The sequence below is a fragment of the Mastigoproctus giganteus genome, chromosome 1 (genome assembly GCF_048544385.1).
Source record: "Mastigoproctus giganteus isolate SK-2022 chromosome 1, ASM4854438v1, whole genome shotgun sequence".
NCBI lineage: Eukaryota > Metazoa > Arthropoda > Arachnida > Uropygi > Thelyphonidae > Mastigoproctus > Mastigoproctus giganteus.
This window is the reverse complement of record NC_143575.1, coordinates 125,489,531-125,510,704: the sequence shown is the minus strand read 5'-3', so window position 1 is coordinate 125,510,704 and position 21,174 is coordinate 125,489,531. Positions and strand designations below refer to the sequence as shown.

At 38.6% G+C, this 21,174-nt stretch overlaps 1 protein-coding gene across 3 annotated transcripts in view; it reads right to left on the bottom strand.

Moving 5' to 3' along the window:
• LOC150091123 (long-chain-fatty-acid--CoA ligase 4-like) overlaps nt 1-21,174 on the bottom strand; it is a 387,488-nt gene that overhangs the window by 95,419 nt on the left and 270,895 nt on the right. For all 3 annotated transcript variants that reach the window (XM_090374375.1, XM_090374358.1, XM_090374366.1), the window contains 2 exons: nt 7,384-7,556; nt 5,587-5,661 (listed from right to left, as the gene is read on the bottom strand). In XM_090374375.1, coding sequence (XP_090230501.1) covers nt 5,587-5,661; nt 7,384-7,556 — 248 coding nt within the window. The remainder of the gene's footprint in view (nt 1-5,586; nt 5,662-7,383; nt 7,557-21,174) is intronic.

Sequence of the window (21,174 nt, the reverse complement as noted above, 5' to 3'; positions counted from 1 at the left end):
CAAAGCCGCTAAGTGGATTTTTCTTATTTATTGATTTGAAATTGTTTTTCTAAAACTTTTGATTTAAATTTAGTAGTATAACATTATTTTGTGATTTTTTGATTAATTTGGTGTATTTATTCTTTACTCGGCCTTGTAAAAGTATCGGTAAGACTTTCCACGTGTTCGTAACTACCGTTACCGTTAGTAACTTTCCCGCCATTGTGATACCGTACTAGATATACCGTAGGTTATATACCGTACTAGATGGCGTTAGTTGAACTTCGTTAGCAGTTAAATTGTACGTTTAAATAAATACATATAACGACTTAGATTACAAACGTAATATAATTATAACATAACATAATTAATTAATAAATTAATAGAATCATGACTCAGACCAGAGCAGCAAAGCAAAAGGCTCAAGCTAATGGAAGTGCTGTGGCTCAGAGCAGAACTGAGGGGGGCAGTTGTCCTCTGACTCACAGCCTTATAAAATGCACTGTTTGCTTGATGTTTGCAGAGCAATCGGGTACGGGACATGATACTGCCAAGGGGGATGTCTTTGTGTGTGCGCGATGCAAGGAGTGTATCGATATCAGGCAACAACTCGGCGTTCTTGTGGGCCTATATGAGAGCTTGAAGGACAGGGTGGATGCCCTCGAAGAAACTAAATTGAGGGGCCCATCAAGCTCTCAGCTGCCCACATCAACGCCAGAGCTTGCACTTGGACATCGCGTGACACAGAGACAACCCCTAAGGCAGAATGCGCTGGTCCCGAAGGAACTAGTAGTTGTTGGTGACTCTATTGTCAGGGAAACGGGGAACATGCTTTGTAAAAAAGATAGGTGGAACAGGACCAGGGTATGTCTGCCAGGGGCAAAGGTTGATGATGTTGTAGAGCGAATATCATCTTTTAAGGGCACAAAAGGTGATATAGTTGTACACGTTGGCACTAATAATATTAAGAGTAGGAGACCGGCAGAATTACTTAACAAGTACAGGTCACTGTTGAACAAAAGCCGAGAATTAGGGTTGAATTTGAAAGTGTCTGCAATTCTGCCCAGACACGATAGGAGGGAGTATATGATGAGAGCCTTGTTGATCAATTCGGCCCGGAAAGATTGTGCAAGGCTCAAGGTGTAGAATTTTTTTCAGCCTGGACTGTACTTGTTAACAGGAGAGATTGCTTCTACAGGGATGGGATACACTTAAATAGAAAGGGTGCAAGAATATTTGCTGATGCTATCGAGGCAGTGTTAGGTGGGTCGGAAAACTGCTAGCTTGGGGGGAGACAAAGACCAATAGATTGACAGTAGCCACTGGCAGAGGTGAAAGAGATTCTTGCACTGCTTCTATTAGAATGAGCAGAAGCCTGAAAAACAAGATGCATGGTATTTCAGAGACTGCTGGGAGCCATTGCGGTACAAGTAAACACATGGGTTGTGTTAGGGTAGCTAAGAATAGAAACAGGTGCAGGTATACTTGCGTGTACACCAATGCTAGGAGTTTAGTAAATAAATTTGATGAATTTGAGGTATTGCTCAAAACATCGAAGGCAGATATTATTGGGATATCAGAGACTTGGTGTCACACAGATATAAGGGATGCAGAACTGCAATTTGGGGAGTACAACGTCTACAGAAAGGATAGACAGGATAGGAAGGGAGGAGGGGTTATGCTATTAATTAAAAAACACATAAAAACCAGGGAAGTGAAGCCAGTCGACATCGCTGGACAGTGCAGTGTGGAGTCAGTTTGGTGTGACATAAGCATAGGTAAATCAAAATTGAGAGTAGGAGTGTGCTATAGGCCTAATGACTCTGATGAGTATAATAAGGAACTGTACAGGGAAATAGAGTGGGCCAGTAAATCAGAGCGTCTTATAATGGGAGATTTTAATTCCCCAGATATTGACTGGAATTTGGGGGCTGGTTACTCACACACTAGCAGGACTTTTGTGGATTTATTGGATGATTGTTTTCTACATCAGCATGTTCGGGAGGCAACTAGAGGGAGTAATACTCTTGATTTGATTATCAGCAGTGATTCTTCATGCATTAAGAATCTGCAGATAAATGAACCACTAGGTGGCAGTGATCACAGTGTGCTGAAGTCGGATTTACTCAAAGAGGTAACTACCATTAGGGGTAAAGGGAAGGGTTATTGCTTCCGTAAAGGCGACTACGATGGACTGAGACAGTATTTAAATTCTATACAGTGGGACCAACTGATGATGTTACCAACAGCAAATTCAAAATGGGAAGCATTCAAAGAACTTATCTTGGAAGCTACTAGGCTTTACATACCAACTAAGAAATATTGTTCAAGGTTTAGGCCAAAATGGATGTCAGATGAACTAATGAGGCATATGGCAGAGAAGAAAAATGCATGGGATACATACAAATTAACACGACACAGAAGCCTATGATAGATACAAGTTGATATGCAACCAAGTTACAAAGGAGGTTAGGCAGGCGAAGGCAGATTACGAGAAATCCTTGGCAAGGAATGCAAAGAAAAACAGCAAAGAGTTCTTTACTTATGTAAACTCTAGAAGGAAGGGATGAATCAGATTGGTCCACTTGATATCGATGGGTCAACTGTTGATGATCCTGCTCAGGTAGCTAACAAACTAAATGAATATTTTGCATCAACATTCACACATGAGTTATTCAGCGAGGGGAATGCCAGAGGTGTATTCAACTCTAGCAGTAAGCTACAGAATCTTGAAATAACTGGGAGTAAAGTGCAGGAGAAACTGTTGAAGATAAAAACAAGAAAGGCACCCGGGGTGGATGGGATCTATCCAGTTATATTAAAGGAGGCAGCAAAGGAAGTAAGCAAACCCTTAGCCATAATTATGAGAGCTTCCTTGGGCTCAGGGGAGGTACCCATAGACTGGAAATGTGCAAATGTGACCCCAATTCACAAAGGAGGATCAAAGGCTGACACAAGTAATTATAGACCTGTGAGCTTAACTTCTGTTCCAGGAAAATTAATGGAGGAACTGGTTAAAGAAGCACTGCAGGATCATTTAGACAAGACTTCAGTTATAGCTCAGACACAGCATGGTTTTGTTAAGGGGAGGTCTTGCCTGACCAACTTGATTGGATACTATGATGCAGTCACAAAAGAACTGGATGCAGGGAATAACTTTGATATTACATACTTGGATCTTAGAAAGGCTTTCGATACTGTTGCACATGGAAGACTGCTACACAAATTGGAGCAGTGTGACATTGGAGGCAAATTGCTGCTATTTATAAAGGGGTGGCTGAGGGGGAGAAGACAGAGAGTGGTAATCAATGGACACTGCTCATCGTGGACTGATGTTATTAGTGGAGTCCCTCAGGGCTCAGTGTTGGGTCCATTGTTTTCTGTATTTATAAATGATATTGATGATGGTATATCGGGCTTAATGTCCAAGTTTTCAGACGATACAAAGGTTAGCAGGGTTGTCAAGGACACTACTGACACTATGCTGCTGCAACAGGATCTGGAAAGGTTGAGCAGATGGGCTGAGAGGTGGCAAATGAAGTTTAACATTGACAAATGTAAAGTACTACACATGGGAAATAGCAACCCCAGAGCAACGTATCAACTCTGTGGTACTACACTGACAGTGGTAGAGAATGAAAGGGACTTGGGGGTGGTTGTGCAGGCAGATATGAAGTTCTCTGAGCAGTGCAGACGGGCTGCAAGAGTAGCTCATGGAGTATTGTCAATGATATAACAGGAATTTTTCCAGCAGGGATAAGGAGGTGATTATTCCATTGTATAAGGCGATGGTCAGGCCACACCTAGAGTACTGTATACAGGTCTGGAGGCCTCATTTCAAGAAGGATGCAGAGCTGCTGGAACGAGTACAGAGAAGGGCAACAAGATTAGTGAATGGAACAAAGGGGTGCTCTTACGAAGAAAGGCTTAAATTTTGCAAATTACAGTGTCTGGAGACTAGGCACCAGCGAGGTGATCTGATAGAGGTGTATAAAGCCTTGAATGGTTTAAGCATGCTCAATGCTGATGGGATGCTTCCTCTAGCTTAGAAAAATCACCTGAGAGGGCATAAATTCAAATTGAGGAAAGACAGATGTAGGATAGACGTGCGGAAATTTGCCTTTAGCAAGCGGGTGGTTGGTTGGTGGAACAGACTTCCATCCCTTGTGGTGGAGGTTGATAGCCTAAATAAGTTTAAGGCTCAGCTGGACAGGTATTTTGAACGAACAGAGGGGTGAAGTGGAAGTGGGTTTTTTTTTTTTTTTTTGGCTGATGCTGCATAAGCTTGCTTTCTTGCATCAAATGCCTCTACTAATGCTAATGCTAAAGGGTTTCATCTAAGCACCAATGGATTTCTGGGCTTTAGGAAATGTTTGCTCCATTTCATCCCAAAAGGGAGAGCTTTTCCTCCTCCTCCAGGTTACCTTGCCACATGGAGGTAGGAGCAGTGTCACCTCTGTGATCAAGCAATAGTGGGTTAGTAATAAAAAGTAGAAACTACGAGAAGAAAGAAAGAAGGCAACTTTTCCTTCTGATCTAGTAAAGTGCTTTCTTTACTGAAGATTAACTGAGTGTTAGTATATTGCTGAAAACAAGGAAATGATTTTATTTCTTCAATAATACTGGCATAGACACTTGATCACAAAATCGCTTGGCACCTAGTGCCAAAAAATAAAAGGTGCAAAATTATTTTTTTTTTTTTTTATCAAATACCAAGTACATATATTAAGTACTGCAATCAATTAAGAAAAGATGAATATTGGCACTGTTTAAGCAGAATTCAAAAATCCAAAAATATTCTCTAAAATATTAAAATGAAAGTTCGGCACTCAGGTTACTCACCACCATTCTCGTTACATTTTGGGTACCGCCGCAAGCACAGGGTTAAAACCTGCTTTGATAATTTAAATATTTTCTTAAAAGAAGACATGGTAAGTAGTATCCACCCAGCATTCAAAGTCTGACAAATGTTATCTACAAATAAACTATAAAGAAAATTACAGCAAACACTCTCACTTTAACGGACGTCAATTCAACAGACTTTGTAAATAATAAACAGGATCTGCTGAACCATGCTTTTCATTCATATGGGACACAATGACTTAACTGCTGCTGCAATCTGATGGTATTCACATTCAGCTAAAACATTATCACCTTCCATCAGCCTGTTGGGCATATAAGACATTGGTATGGAGTCATCTGAGCTTCAAGCATGCCTACCCATGAATTCTTCACTCTAAATAAGCTTTACCATTTCCACTGTCTATATATTGGTACAGCTAATTTTTTAGTTCTTCTATTCCACACAATTGGGAGGTGCAGTAAGATACAGTATTACAACATTTTGTTTTACTTTATAGTACAGCTTTCCTAACATTTCAGCAACTTTGATGAATTAATATATTTCTTTCAAGTTTAATAGACAATTGGATTTAGTACATAAGCCATATAGTCCATTACAGTGAGTGTTTTACTGTAAATGATTAGTGTTTTTATAATACTGAAATATCTATTTGCTGCAAATAATGTAGGGGGAGAAATTAATCATCTTTTAATAACAGATACATATTGATACAAAATAATTTGTTTAAATATCATAATTCTTACCTTCATCCCAATCTACCAATTTTATGTAAGTACCTATCAAAGGTGTTCCAACCCTTCCAGAACTAAGGTCTTCAACTAACAGAAAAATTAAAGAACATCAGATAGAGAAACACTTTTTATATATATATATATATATATATATATATATATATATATATATTTTTTTTTTTTTTTTTCATTACTAAATTCAATTTTTCTATTTGATATATTCTGGTAATGATGCTTTGTTTAGAAAATTAAACACATCTTTCTATTTCTTATTTGTTTTAATGTAATTGGTTACATCTGTTAATTTAATTTTGTTATGCTTTATTTACAGTATCAGCTATCATTGATATTGATCAATGATAGCTGATACTGTGTAGATATATTGGATACATGGTGTCACTCAGACGAGGGATGCAGAATTTGAATATAGGGAGTAAAATGTGTACAGAATGAAGAAAGTGATAAGAGTAGGAGTGTTCCAGTAAATCGAATTGTTTTATAATGGGGATTTAACTTTCTAGATATTAACTGGGACTTGTGGATTGGTCATTCACACAATGGCAAAGCTTTCGTAGATTTATTAGATAACTGTTTTATAGATCAGCATGCTAGAGAGGCAATGCAATACTTGTGATCTGATTATCAGCAGCAACTGTTCATGCATTAAGAATCTGCAGATCAAAGACCCACTAAATGGCAGTGGTCACTGTAATGATGTGGGATTTACTTAAAGTAGTAACTACTGTCAAGGTCAAATGGAAGGGCTTTTGCTTTCATAAAGCTGATTACGGTTTTAATCAATGATAGCATATATCTACACAGTATCAGCTATCATTGGTACAACTGCATAAAAACTTGCAGTTGTACCAGCTGATGATGTTAACAACAACAAATTCTAAATATGATACATTCAGGGTGGTCACTTTAGAAGCTACTAGGCTTTTTATACCAACTAAGAGCTACTGTTCAAGGCTTAGATCCTAAAAGGATGTCAGATGAACTGACGAGACTCATCTCAGAAGAAAAATGAATGGGATGCATAAAAATTATCAGGTGATATGGAATCGTACAGTAGATTCTACTGAACAGTTATCTACTGAGATTGTTTGGGAGCTATTGGCACAAGAGAAACAGGCTACATTGTGCCTTGCTTTGGTTAGGAGAGTTTCATATGATGTAACATTCAGAACGTCTCGTCTTGGTTAGAATACCATCACTTTGCATTATAATCATGTAGTTCCTATACAAATGATGTAGTTTTAATTTTTATATGTTAAGATGTAGCCAATTAATTTAAGTAAAAAAAAAATAATAATAATAATATGTCAGTAATATTTGGCTGGTCATCCAGAATTATTCTGAGAGTTAGGTTTTTCTGTGCATTCATTACCGCTTGATACACTAAGATATTCCCTTACAAATTTTGATGTCACAATTTGATGATAATTACCTACTTATTCCTGCTGGCAAAACCTGGTACAGGTTTTGCCAGCAGGAATAAGTAGGTAATTATCCAATTGTTACAAGGCAATGGTAAGGACATATTGAATACAGGTCTGGAAGCCTGTTTAATGAGGCTACTAGTGTTTTACCAAGAACCTTATAACAATAAGGTTCTTGTTAACTTGACTTTGACCAATAGTTAAGTCTCTCTTAAATATGATTGTACAAAGATAAATCTAACACAAAAAGAAATATTTATATGACTTTCTTGTTTTTATTATTCTTTAGTTTAAAATATTTCATTTTACTTCACTTTTGTTCAAATACCATTCTCAAAAACACTGGAAATTATCTTAATATACATACTATTCATTACTGTAGCACCAGCAGCAGTTTCTGTCAATCCATACCCTTGAAGCATGATATCAGCTAAGCAAGCCCGGATAAAATCATGGGTATCTGGAGATAGAGGAGCACCTCCAGAAGCCATTCCTCTAATTTTTCCTCCAAGCAAGTTCCTGACTTTACGGAAGACCAACCTTTTTGAAAGGGAAGGAGAAAAAAAAAAGAACAATATAAATTATTCTAATAGATGAGCATTAACTCTTTCAGTACTGACTTTTTTTTTTTCTTAAAAAAGTGGGGAGGACTAAATGAAATGTTAGTAGTGCACAGTGGGCACCAAAATGGATGATGAACATTTGTTTCTGATGCAAATTACTTCTCCATGGATAACAAAAAAAAATATATATATATATATATTTAGTCCTATAAAAAGAATAACTGCTCTGCTGCATCTACAGTTAAATTTATACCAATTTCTTAACAGAAGTTTAGGTAAATAATTTATAAAACAGACTTTCCTCATGAGGAAAAAGTCTGTTTTCTAAAATCCATATGCTTAGATAGAAAGCAACAGACAACTTGGTAAAAACCTAAGAAAAATTTGCACCAAATAAATAAATAAATGACAAACTGAAAAAAATATATATTTATTCAGTTTGTTAACAATCCAAACAGAAGAAAACAGTGGTTATCAATGGGCCCTGCTCCTTGTGGAGTTCCCCAGGATTCAGAGCTGGGTCCATTGTTTTCAATATTTATCAATGATACTGATTAAGGTATATCAGGCTTAATATCTAAGTTCGCAGTTCATACAAAAGTTGGCAGGCTGGTAACTGTTATTAATCACCCTGTCAACCTTTGTATCATCATTTGGGATGGGATTTGGGTTGGTGTGTGTGTGTGTGTGTGTGTGTGTGTGTGTGTGTGTGTGGCTGCACTCCTGTATGTAACCACAAAATCAATATTTGAGTTTTAAATCCCAGTGACTGTGTGGCACCCAGAGACTCTTCAGACCAAGAGCTACTTAATGTAATGATGTTTATTTCATGATTGGCTGTCCAACAGGTAATAACATTTTTATAATATTTTCTCTATAATGCCTTCAGATGGCCATTGTTTGCAAATAGTAAACTGCAGTCAAGATCACTGCTAACAGAAGTAAATGGCAACTAACTAATTCCTGGGAATGGTATACTGAGCTTATGTTACAATAGCATAAATAGTCTGCTATAAACACCTTAATTAGTATGACTCCATTGCAGAAAGAGGTTAATACTGCTTTATAAGATGAAAAGTATCTGAATGTGATGGCACTCAAAATACCTTGCTTGATAACAGTGTGTGCCATAAATCCAGCGTGCTTCTCTGACTAAAATAATTTTAACCCTCCCAGCACTGACGCTTGGTGTGCCTAAAGCAGAAATGCATTTAAGGAAATAAGTGTATTATCTAGTAACGTGATGGATTCCAGTTCTGGTCATTTGACATTATGTGACAAATGCAAGAAAAATTTATCTCTCATTCTGATCTGTACTGCTGAATGTAGAAGGAATCTTTGCCAGAAGAAGGCTAGTCGGGAATATAATGCGTTGCAGAAAAGCTACCAGTGGAGGTTGCAAACCACAGTTAAGGAAGTCATCTAGGCAGATGAGACTGAAGCTAGCCCAGTAAAACTGCAGGATAAATGCACAAGCAGCGAATTCATTGGCCATCCTACGGTAAATGATAATAACCATACCAAACCTCAGGAATGCATGGATAGCACAATTTCTCATATCGACAGAAAGCAGAAAGACAATCAGACAAATATGGATAGTCAATATGCTCTCTCTGGTTGCCAGCAGTCCCCTTGTCCTTCCCCCATAAGCCTAGTGAATGAACTGATACTGCAACCCAAACAAACAAGATACTATACAACTACATATTTAATACAGACCAGGCCAATTTGGCTGTATCAGCTTCGAGTGCTCAAGGAGAATATAAAATAAAATGGGAATGGATATCCTGTTGATACCTATATTCTAATCAATAACCTCCCATCAATCATCTGCAATCATCTAATTTCGATTTTTAATGAACACTTGGCAGCATTACTAAAAAAAAACCCCACCCCCTAACAAGCATTGCAACCATACCCTGAGGGATCCAAAGAAATGACCAAGCATAATGTCCAGCGCCACCCCACTCCAATGGCACTCACAGTAAAGTCACATAAAAGAGTTGTGCTACTTGACACTGCAGGCTTCCTTGTCCTGAGCTAGTGCATACAATAATTCCGATGGCTTCTTACATCGGTCAGCAGTGTTGCACATCAGATGCCACTAATACTATTGGCAATTCTTTAACATTGCTGGAGGAACCTCACCTAATGTCATCCCCTCCATCAACATCTCACCAAGGGACCAGTTAGTCAGAAACCCACAACCATCTAGACAACTGAGATGGAGAGAATAGGGAAAGAATTATGTGACTGGAATGGATTCTCAGTCTAGATTATAGGCAGTGAATAGTGTTTCCACGTGGTAATTCCTTCCTAGCATTTCTCAGGAAATTATGTTTTTCCAAATCCAGAGAAAAATCAGTTGAGAAATCGGGGAAAAGTATTATAATTCTTCTGTGAGAATTAAAGCTTAACGATCAACAGAGATGTTACTGGTTTGAAGGAATCCAGCAACACCAAGTCGAAGGCAGGAGCAGGAAATGCTGACGATGCAGGAAATTACACTCCATCATTTCCTGCTGATGCAGGAAATGGAGTGTAAAGTTAAGCAGGGCCGTACTTATACTTCTCGGGGCCCGAGGCACTAAGCTTTTGTGGGGGGCCCCCTTTAAAGATACCACAGTCCAAAAAAAACTTGCATATATAAATATATATCAAAAAAAAAATTTTTTACTGATCTGTTTAAACAGAAACATTGTAATACTGCAAAATATTTTAAGATTTGTTTTTTTTTTTTTTTAATTTTTCTCTAAATGACTTTATTGGGGGCCCCTATATCTGTGGGCCCCAGGCTGGCACCTCATGCACCTGTGTAAAAGTACAGCCGTCAGGTTAAGGTCAACACTTTTGGGAATTGGAGAGGAGCACGTAGGAGAGAAGCAATCCCCATCTAATCAGTCAGTCTTACTTGTAACTGTTGCCATGTTAAGTATGTGTTTGTGGCCCTGTTTGCTGCTAATAGCGAGTCATTCTTGCAAATAAAATGAATATTAATAAGTTTATACACATAGTATACTTTCATTGCAATGTAAAGCATCAAACTAGTGGACTTCATAGGCATCTTGAACATATTCATGGCATGTAAAGGACAAAAAACACTGAAAATAATTATGATGAGCCTACTACTTCTAAGAAACAATGCACAATTTTACAGTACTTCAAAGGAAAAGAGTCGCAAGATTTAGAAAAAAACATAAGCAAACTTGCAGCATTAAATGGATTTTCTATCAACACCATCTCAAAGAGATGAATTTATTAGGGCAAGTTTCTTAAACAAAGGACTGCAGTTGCCAAAAAGTCTATAATCAGTTATGGCATTAATACATAACTATTACAGTAAAATAGAACAGGTAACTGTACATTGAGAAATTTGGTGCTTTAAAAATGTGAAAATAAGAAAAAGAGCATTTACATAGATGAGTGGACCAGTTGTAGGAATCAAAGATACGTGAATGTCCATGTATACTACAATGAGACTTCACTGAACCTTGATTTAATAAGATTTCATGGGAACTGTCCCGTGGAAAAAGTGTTATCTTTACTTCAGAAAAGATTAGAAACCATTGAATTAAAACTGGAAGCAGATTTGGTTGCAACAACTAGTGATGGTGCGGCAGTTATGGAAAAATTCGGAAAGTTATCAACGACTATTCAGCAGTTATATTACAATCATGCACTTTCATCTCGCTGTAATGAAAGTGTTTTACGTCAAAAAGTTGAAAGATGAAGCATCAAAAACAAATAACAGCAGAAGCAAATACAATGCAGAATCTGAATACGAGAAGGTTGGTTGGTTGGTTTGGTTTTTTGGAGCATTAGCAACTAAGGCCATATTGCTCCGGGATATGCGGTGGTCATTCCCTGACCTTTCCGCATCCTCCGTATTTGGAGGTGAGGGGCTCGAACCCCAGTCTAATCAAGAAGCGTGTGCTATGCACTGCTGCTCCTTCCCACCTGGCTACGGAGGCGCCTGAATACGAGAAAGATGAAATAAATGACTGATTCACGTAATGTAGCCAGAGCTGATCAGTATGATCTGCGAGATGTCTCAGCCGCAATTTTTAGTATAAGAAAAATTGTAAAATTGTTTAAATATTCTCTAGCAAGAAATTCTCTTTTTAAGCAGGAAATAATCAAGACTGAAAAACATGGAACTATAAGTCATTTTGGACCGTGAAACACATTAGAAAGAATGACCGAAAGATTCTGAAAGATCCTAAATCTGATAAAAAAAAATTGTTTTACAGCAGCTGAAGCCTGGTCACTTATGGAAAGAGGAATATTGTGAGTGATATGTCAAATTGCTTAAAACCTGTCTGATTAGCAATTGAGGCATTAAGTAATCATGATGAAAATCTAACAAGCGAAGGAATTTTTAAGTTTCTTTTTAGTAATTTGGAAAAACAGAATTCTGCTTTGAGCAGTATGCTTTTAAAAGAAATTAGAAATGAATTGCTTAAATGCAGGAATAAAGATCTAATATCCCTCATTAAATATTTCAGCAATGTTAGTTGTTTTATGAGGTGGAAAACAAGAATGAAATAGCTTGATTAGCAAAATCATTAATGGAAAGAGTAAAATGTGCTTTAAAAGAAGAAGTAAAGAGAAGTAGTGAGTGTTGTTGTGGAATACTCCAACATGAAATCAGAAACCGATCTAAAATCTGAATTAGCAAAAGCAATATCGATTTCAACTGCAAGACCAAAATCAAGGAAAGCAGACAAAATGTTTTCATCTTTAAAAAAGGAAATGAGCTTATATGAAGCAATGCAACATGTACCCTAACACCCAACTTGAAGATGCTTTTGGATGCATCTCTTAATAATTCAACCTACATCACATTTTGAAAACAATTCGACCAACATCACAATGTATTGGTTCATAATAATAATAAACCATGCATTTATTATTATATAATTTTTTTCGGAAAACCTCTGAAACCTTTAGTATAACCCTATTACAGAAAAAGGATTCAATGTTTATAAAAATTATTCACTGTTTATAAATAAAATGTTATGAAAAATACAAAATAACTTATGATTTTGGGACTTCCCAAGAATTTCAATTTGTCGTTCCCGAAATTAGCATTAGCATAGGGATGATTAAAGATCATATATTTATGCAATTTTTGTTACTATAATTGTAGTTTTGTAATTTTATCATGAATTTATATTTCATTTTTTCTTATTAATAAAATTAATTATAGGTATGTGTATGTATAAATATTACATTTAAAATAATTAAATGCACATGGAATAATACTTTAAGAGTTTAGTATCTATATAATATCGGTGTTTAGATACACCATAGACACTTAAAAAAACTACAAAGTAGTTGTGGGCATCATTTGCTCTTTCTCATATTGTGCTCTGCCTTCACGACGAGTTGCCATGATACTGCACTACCTCAAATAAGTAACGCTTCACTAATAGAGAAGACTATTGTTACTTATTCTCTGTGAGTACCACCACCCAGACATGTTTCAAGACTATTGGCCTATCATGATGCCCACAACAACTACTTTGTAGTTTTTTTTAAGAGTGTCTATGGTGTATCTAAACACCGATATTATATAGATACTAAACTCTTAAAGTATTATGCCATGTGCATTTAATTATTTTAAATATTATCTTATACACCTTTTGGCATCTCTCATATTGTGCGATTAACTTCACAACTGGGTCGTCATGTCTGCAATACTAAGGTACCTGCCCACCCACTGATGATAGGCCAATAGCCTTGAAACATGTCTGGGTGGTGGTACTCACAGAGAATAAGTAATAATAGTCTTCTCTATTAGTGAAGAGTTACTTATTTGAGGTAGTGCAGTATCATGGCAACTCGTCGTGAAGGCAGAGCACAATATGAGAAAGAGCAAATGATGCCCACAACAACTACTTTGTAGTTTTTTTAAGAGTGTCTATGGTGTATCTAAACACCGATATTATATAAATATTACAATAAATAACAAACCTGCTTATGACAATTTTTTCATTATACACCATTTTAATAATCCTAAATTCTTGGAAATCTAAAAAAATTGGCCTGTGTATATCTCACAGACTTGATTTAGCCCAACATTTATAAAGGTTGTCCACCCCTGATCCATAGGCTAGTGGACACCTGCACTCAATCTTTAATCTCTGCAAGATACGGAAAAATTCAGGCCTAGCAGATAAGGTTAGAGTAATCTACTCTAGAACAGGGGCAAACTTCACTTTCCTTAAATCAGTGGCAATTAAAACAGCATATGGATGCTACACTTGTAAAAGGAATTCTTCCCTTTTTATTCTCAGTACTATAATGAGTTTCCAGACCAGATTGATCATGAGGTGCGGACGAACTTTATCATGAGACTTTACGGAAATGGCCTTACTCCTGATGCAGTACTTCATATGCCCAATGACGGGACACAAAGGGACACGCTCCTTAATATAGCCATCAGCTAAGCATCAGCTTATTATTGCAATCAACAACATGCCTACAAAGAATGCTATGGTGGTGGACTAAGTGGGGCTATTTACATCTCAATCTGTCTTAGCCTGCCTAAATCCATTTGTACTTACTGTAGTTCATGATTAAGTGTTTGAGCCAATTCATTATCAACCCACTACTCTTAATATTCAATGTTGTACTGCATGGAGAATTCTTCCCATCTGTGTGGAACATCTATACCATAAGGCAGCTACCAAAGATCAATACCCATGCCCCCTTAAACTGCTAGAGAGTAGAGAAAACAACTCACAATCCTGACTAGTCACATCCTACCCCAGAAACATTCTCAGATACATTATGCACTGCATGACAAATCAACGATCAGTAGCCTCCAAATGACGACCAACCATATCATCACAGCATTCGAAGAACAGATCTAAAGTATGATAACATATCTGGACTTGGAAGTGGCTTTTGACAGTGTCAGCATTTCGGCACTCCTACAAACATCTTCAATGATTCTATAATATTGAAGGCAAACTCCTCAAGGTCCTGATGTCGCTGCTGACCAACAGGACCATTACACTAACTATGGGTGGCTGGACCTATCAAAGAATCATCAATACAGGGATACTGCAAGGAAGTGCTTTATCAGGCCTTCTATTTACTGCCATATTGTCCCTCTAGTAAACAATAGGACTGACACAATATTGTATGCAGACAATTTAAGGATGATAACTACAATAATGCCATTGGATAACATGCAAGATGTAGTAAATGCAATTAACAACAGCTTCATACGACTAGAAAACTACCTCAAACTGTCTGGTCTGAAGTTTAATCCAGAGAAGTCCACTTGCATGGTCTTTTTATTAAAACCTAATCCTGACACTCATTCAGCCTAAGGCATGAAGGAAAAATCAAAACTGTAGCAAAGGATCGTGGTCGACCTTGGGGGTGATCTTCGGCACAAAATTATGGTTTAACTAACTTGAATATCTATGCCTTCAAAATGAGCAGAAATTGCTGGATGATAAAACAGCACCTTCTGTATGTCAAAAACCCAGACACTACCAGGAGATACATCCAGACTGCCATTTTTCAATATGTCCTCTACAGAAAATAAATTGTGGTTTTATTGTAATACTACAATAAAACCACTATATGTAACAGAACTTCAGTTACTTAAATTGGCCACATGGAAGTTGCAGTTACCTCCACAGCAGCAAACTACAGTGATGGCCATGGCTCTCAGTGTGGAATGATTGCCAGTGAAGACAGAAGAGAACATACAAATTTCACTGTCAAAATGCTCATGGGAAAGATCTCCATCCAAAAATATGGGATGTAATCCATTAGAGAGTTCCTCTTCCTGCACTGAGAGCAATTCCACAGTTGTGCTTGACTCGTGGAAGACTGCATATGTCTGAGAGATTTCTACCCATGCAACCGGTACAATGATAGACTCACTGGATATGGATCTAAACTAGTTTGCCTGTGAAAAGCAGTACATTGGTTTGGTTTCGTTTTTTTAGGAGCATTAGCAACTAAGGCCATATTCCTCTGGGATATGCGGTGGTCATTCCCTGACTTTTCTGCATTTGGTGGTGATGGGCTCGAACCCCGGTCTAATCAAGAAGCGTGTGCTACACACTGCTGCTCCTTCCCACCAGGCTACGGAGGCGCCTGAAAAGCAGTACAGGAGAATGATTCTAATGACAGCACATTATTTGCTTCCCAACCATTAGGGTGATGAACCTCAACTGTAAAAAAAAAAAAATCTATCTGCAAACTGAAAACTCTGTGCCACTCAATTCTACGAACAATGAATCCTTTAATCTAGATCAGTGGTTCCCAAACTACTGAGAACTATGGACCCCTTCAGAAATATAAAAAAAAAAAAGTTTGCGGACCCCTACACACACAGTCTCAAAAATATTGGTACAAATGTTTAGGTGAGGTAGGTAACATCTAAAGGAATGTGAATTGCATAGGAACCCACAACCGGAAACGTCATCGTAAGTTTGTAGACGGCGCGGTAGTCGCCGTCTACAAACTTACCACCGTTTGCCGCACAAAGAGCATGCATCGATATACTAACTGTGAGCTGGCAGACATGCACCTAGTGTATGGATTAGACAAGGGCAATGGACGAGCTGCTCAACGAATTTATGGAGAACGCTTCCCAGACAGACATGTAACTGACCACCGTTTGTTTGCACATGTGCATCAAAATTTGTGCGATTATGAGTCATTTAGAGGTAACAGGAGTAGTGCGGGTAGACCACGTTCGATGCGAACTCCCGCCATGGAAGAATGTGTTGAATGCCGTCCACAATAATTCTACTACCAGCACACATGCTGTTGCCTCTGCCTTAGGAGTGTCTCATTGCAGTGTACAGTGTGTTTGCCACGACGATTCCTTACACCCCTTTCATCTCCAAAGGGTTCAGTTACTGCTCCCCCAAGATCATCCTGCACGTGTGGTTTTTGCGCAGTGGTTTCTCCAAGAAAGTGTTCAAGATTTGAATTTTCCAGCCTATGTTTTGTTCACGGATGAGGCTATTTCACTCGGGAAGGCTTATTCAATAAGCACAATGCTCATGTGTGGGCTCAGGGCAACCCACACGGTGTGCACCCCCATGCTCAAGTCAGCTGCGCTTTTTGCGGGTGTAACACTGAGAAACTTGAAACTATTGAAGGCATTCTAAGAAAACTGTATTCACAAAATAGCTCGCTAAGGGAACGTCTGAGCCAGATTGAAGATTATTAACAAAAGTCCTTGAGCCTACTACAAGGTCTCTTGCCTGTGAATACTAGGCCCCCCCTTGTTCTGGGCCACTTTAACAGCCATCTACTACACCTGAGTCATCGCTACTACCCGAAACGGATATAGTTACACTCTAAAAACAGCACCTATAGCGCCATGCTAAAATCAACGAAACGGAACTCTGATATTGCAGGCATGAATGGAGCACAGCAAGGCCAGATGCCCAAACCTCAACTGACCAAGCATCCCCACGCCAACGGTATTCCAGAAACAGCAAAACCACCTTGATTAACACGAGAGTAGTTAATACTATCCTCAGAATACGAGATCGCCAAGCCACCAGCAATACTCATGCAAATATCTTCATTAGCAGGTTGGATCTGTTGACAAAAGTTGAAGAAATTCAGGCACTGTTGATAGAACTAGGCATAACTGGTAAGCCTTTCAAAATCAATACCAAGCATCTGTCTTATGCTTCCTTTAGGATTCAGATTAATGGGCCTAATTACCAACAATACCTCAATGCTGAAGACTGACCCAGAGGTCTGTTGGTAATGCCATATTATGGGACACCAAAGACCAAGAACTTATCAAGCCTGAACCCCATTCCACAACAATGCATAACTACACAAGCATAGATACCTATCCTCTCTAGCGGAGTCTCCCAAATTATATCCGAGAGCGGGTGCAACTTATGGATGTCTAACGTGGAGATGACGAGCAAACATGGATGGGATGGGATACACTTAAATAGAAAGGGTGCAAGAATGTTTGCTGATGCTATAGAGGCAGTGTTAGGTGGGTTGGAAAACTGCTAGATTGGGGGGATACAAGGACTAATAGATTAACAGTAGCCACTAACAGAGGTGAAAGTGATTCTTGCACTGCTTCTATTGGAATGAGCAGCAGCCTGGAAAATAAGATGCAGGATATTTGAGAGACTGCTGGGAATCACTGGGGTACAAGTAAACACATGGGTTGTGTTAGGGTAGCTAAGAAAAAGAACAGGTGCATGTATACTTGCGTGTACACCAATGCTAGGAGTTTAGTAAATAAATTTGATGAATATGAGGTATTGCTCAGAAAATCAAAGGCAGATATTGTTGGGATTTCAGAGACGTGGTGTCACACAGATATAAGGAATGCAGAACTGGAATTTGGGGAGTGCAATGTCTACAGAGAGGATAGACAGGATAGGAAGGGAGGAGGGGTGATGCTATTAGTTAAGAAATACATAAAATCCAAGGAAGTGAAGCCAGTCGACATCGCTGGACAGTGCACCGTTGAGTCAGTTTGGTGTGACATAAGCATTGGGAGATCAAAATTGAGTAGAGGAGTGTGCTATAGGCCTAATGACTCTGATGAGTATAATAAGAAACTGTACAGGAAAATAGAGTGGGCCAGTAAATCAGAGTCTTATAATTAGGGATTTTAATTTCCCAGATACTGACTGGAATTTGGGGACTGCTCACACACACACTAGCAAGGCTTTTGTGGATTTATTGGATGATTGTTTTCTACATCAGCATGTTTGGAAGGGAACTAGAGGGAGTAATACTCTTGATTTGATTATCAGTAGTGATTCTTCATGCATTAAGAATCTGCAGATAAATGAACCACTAGGTGGCAGAGATCACAGTGTGCTGAAGTGGGATTTACTCAAAGAGGTAACTACCATTAGGGGTAAAGGGAAGGGTTATTGCTTTCGTGAAGGAGACTACGATGGACTGAGACAGTATTTAAATTCTATACAGTGGGACCAACTGATGATGTTACCAACAGCAAATTCAAAATGGGAAGCATTCAAAGAACTTATCTTGGAAGCTACTTTACTTAGTCTTTACATACCAACTAAGAAATATTGTTCCAAGGTTTAGGCCTAAATGGATGTCATGAACTAATGAGACATATGGCAGAGAAGAAAAATGCATGGGATACATACAAATTAACACATGACACAGAAGCCTATGATAGATACAAGTTGATATGCAACCAAGTTACAAAGGAGGTTAGGCAGGCGAAGGCAGATTACGAGAAATCCTTGGCAAGGGATGCAAAGAAAAACAGCAAAGAGTTCTTTACTTATGTAAACTCTAGAAGGAAGGGGATGAATCAGATTGGTCCACTTGGTATCGATGGGTCAACTGTTGATGATCCTGCTCAGGTAGCTAACAAACTAAATGAATATTTTGCATCGACATTCACACATGAGTTATTCAGCGAGGGGAATGCCAGAGGTGTATTTAACTCTGGCAGTAAGCTAGAGAATCTTGTAATAACTGAGAGTAAAGTGGAGGAGAAATTGTTGAAGATAAACACAAGAAAGGCACCTGAGGTGAATGGGATCTATCCAGTTATATTAAAGGAGGCAACAAAGGAAGTAAGCAAACCCTTAGCCATAATTATGAAAGCTTCCTTGGACTCAGGGGAGGTATCCATGGACTGGATATGTGCAAATGTGACCTCAATTCACAAAGGAGGATCAAATGCTGACACAAGTAATTAATGATCTGTGAGTTTAACTTCTGTTCCTGGAAAATTAATGGAGGCACTGGTTAAGGAAGCACTGCAGGATCATCTAGACAAGACTTCAGTTATAGCTCGGACACAGCATGGATCTTAGAAAGCTTTTGATACTGTTGCACATGGAAGACTGCTGCACAAATTGGAGCAGTGTGGCATTGGAGGCAAATTGCTGCTATGGATAAAGGGGTGGTTGAGGGGGAGAAGACAGAGTGGTAATCAATGGACACTGCTCATCATGGACTAATGTTATTAGTGGAGTCCCTCAGGGTTCAGTGTTGGGTCCATTATTGTTTTCTGTATTTATAAATGATATTGATGATGGTATATCAAGCTTAATGTCCAAGTTTGCAGATGATACAGAGGTTGGCAGGGTTGTCAAAGACACTACTGACACTATGCTGCTGCAACAGGATTTGGAAAGGATCTGAGCAGATGGGCTGAGAGGTGGCAAATAAAGTTTAACATTGACAAATGTAAAGTACTACATATGGGAAACAGCAACCCCAGAGCAACATATCAACTCTGCAGTACTACACTGACAGTTGTAGAGAATGAAAGGGACCTGGGGGGTGGTTGTGCAGGCAGATATGAAGTTCTCTGAGCAGTGCAGACAGGCTGCAAGAGTAGCTCATGGTGTATTGTCAATGATATATAGGAATTTTTCTAGCAGGGATAAGGACATGATTATTCCCTTGTAGAAGGCAATGGTCAGGCCACACCTAGAGTATTGTATACAGGTCTGGAGGCCTCATTTCAAGAAGGATGTAGAGCTGCTGGAACGAGAAGGGCAACAAGATTAGTGAATGGAACAAAGGGGTGCTCTTACGAAGAAAGGCTTAAGTTTTGCAAATTACAGTGTCTGGAGACTAGGCACTGGGGAGATGATCTGATAGGTGTATAAAGCCTTGAATGGTTTGAGCATGCTCAATGCTGATGGAATTCTTCCTCTTGCTCAGAATAATCACCTGAGATGGCATAAATTCAAATTGAAGAAAGACAGATGTAGGATAGACGTGCGGAAATTTGCCTTTAGCCAGCGGGTGTTTGGTTGGTGGAACAGACTTCCATCCCTTGTCGTGGAAGTTGATAGCCTAAATAAGTTTCAGGCTCAGCTGGACAGGTATTTTGAACGAACAGAGGGGTGAAGTGGAAGTGGCTATTTTTTATTTATTTATTTTTTTTTTTTTGGCTGATGCTGCATAAGCTTGCTTTCTTGCATCAAATGCCTCTACTAATGCTAATATCGGACTGGTTGCATTCCAGTTAGAATATCCAGTAAGAGGGCACATCAAATGCAACATCGATCCCGGGATGAGATTTCAGATCATTATTTGAAAAGCAAATACTGTTCCAAGAGTAATCTCATCATAGTACAACCTTCTGTCGAAGTAAAAATTCAATGTTTCCTACAAAACATCAGGAGTGTCAAAAACAAACTTGATGGCCTACTTGATTTGCTTTCCTGTGCAGAGTACGACTTTGTTATTCTGATTCAATCAGAACCTGGCTCAGAGATGAAATGGAAATTGCTGCCTTCACCTCAAATCTTGGCTATCACACGCTGGCTGCTAATAGAATTGGGAGACGAGGTGGCAGTGTAGCAATCTGTCAAAGTAGTTCACTACCCCTGATTAAGGCATCCACTTATCCAGGAGGTGATATAGAAGCTGTTCTTGGAATCTACCGAATTGCTGGTTTGTCGATCTCTGTGTGTGTGCCGTTTATTTACCTCCACCAGTTTCTGAGGATTCTGTCCTTAATCTGACAGCATGGCTTTCATCCACAATCAATCATCGGCAAAAGTCGATGATTAATTGAGTTTACATAAGTAAAGAACTCTTTGCTGTTTTTCTTTGCATCC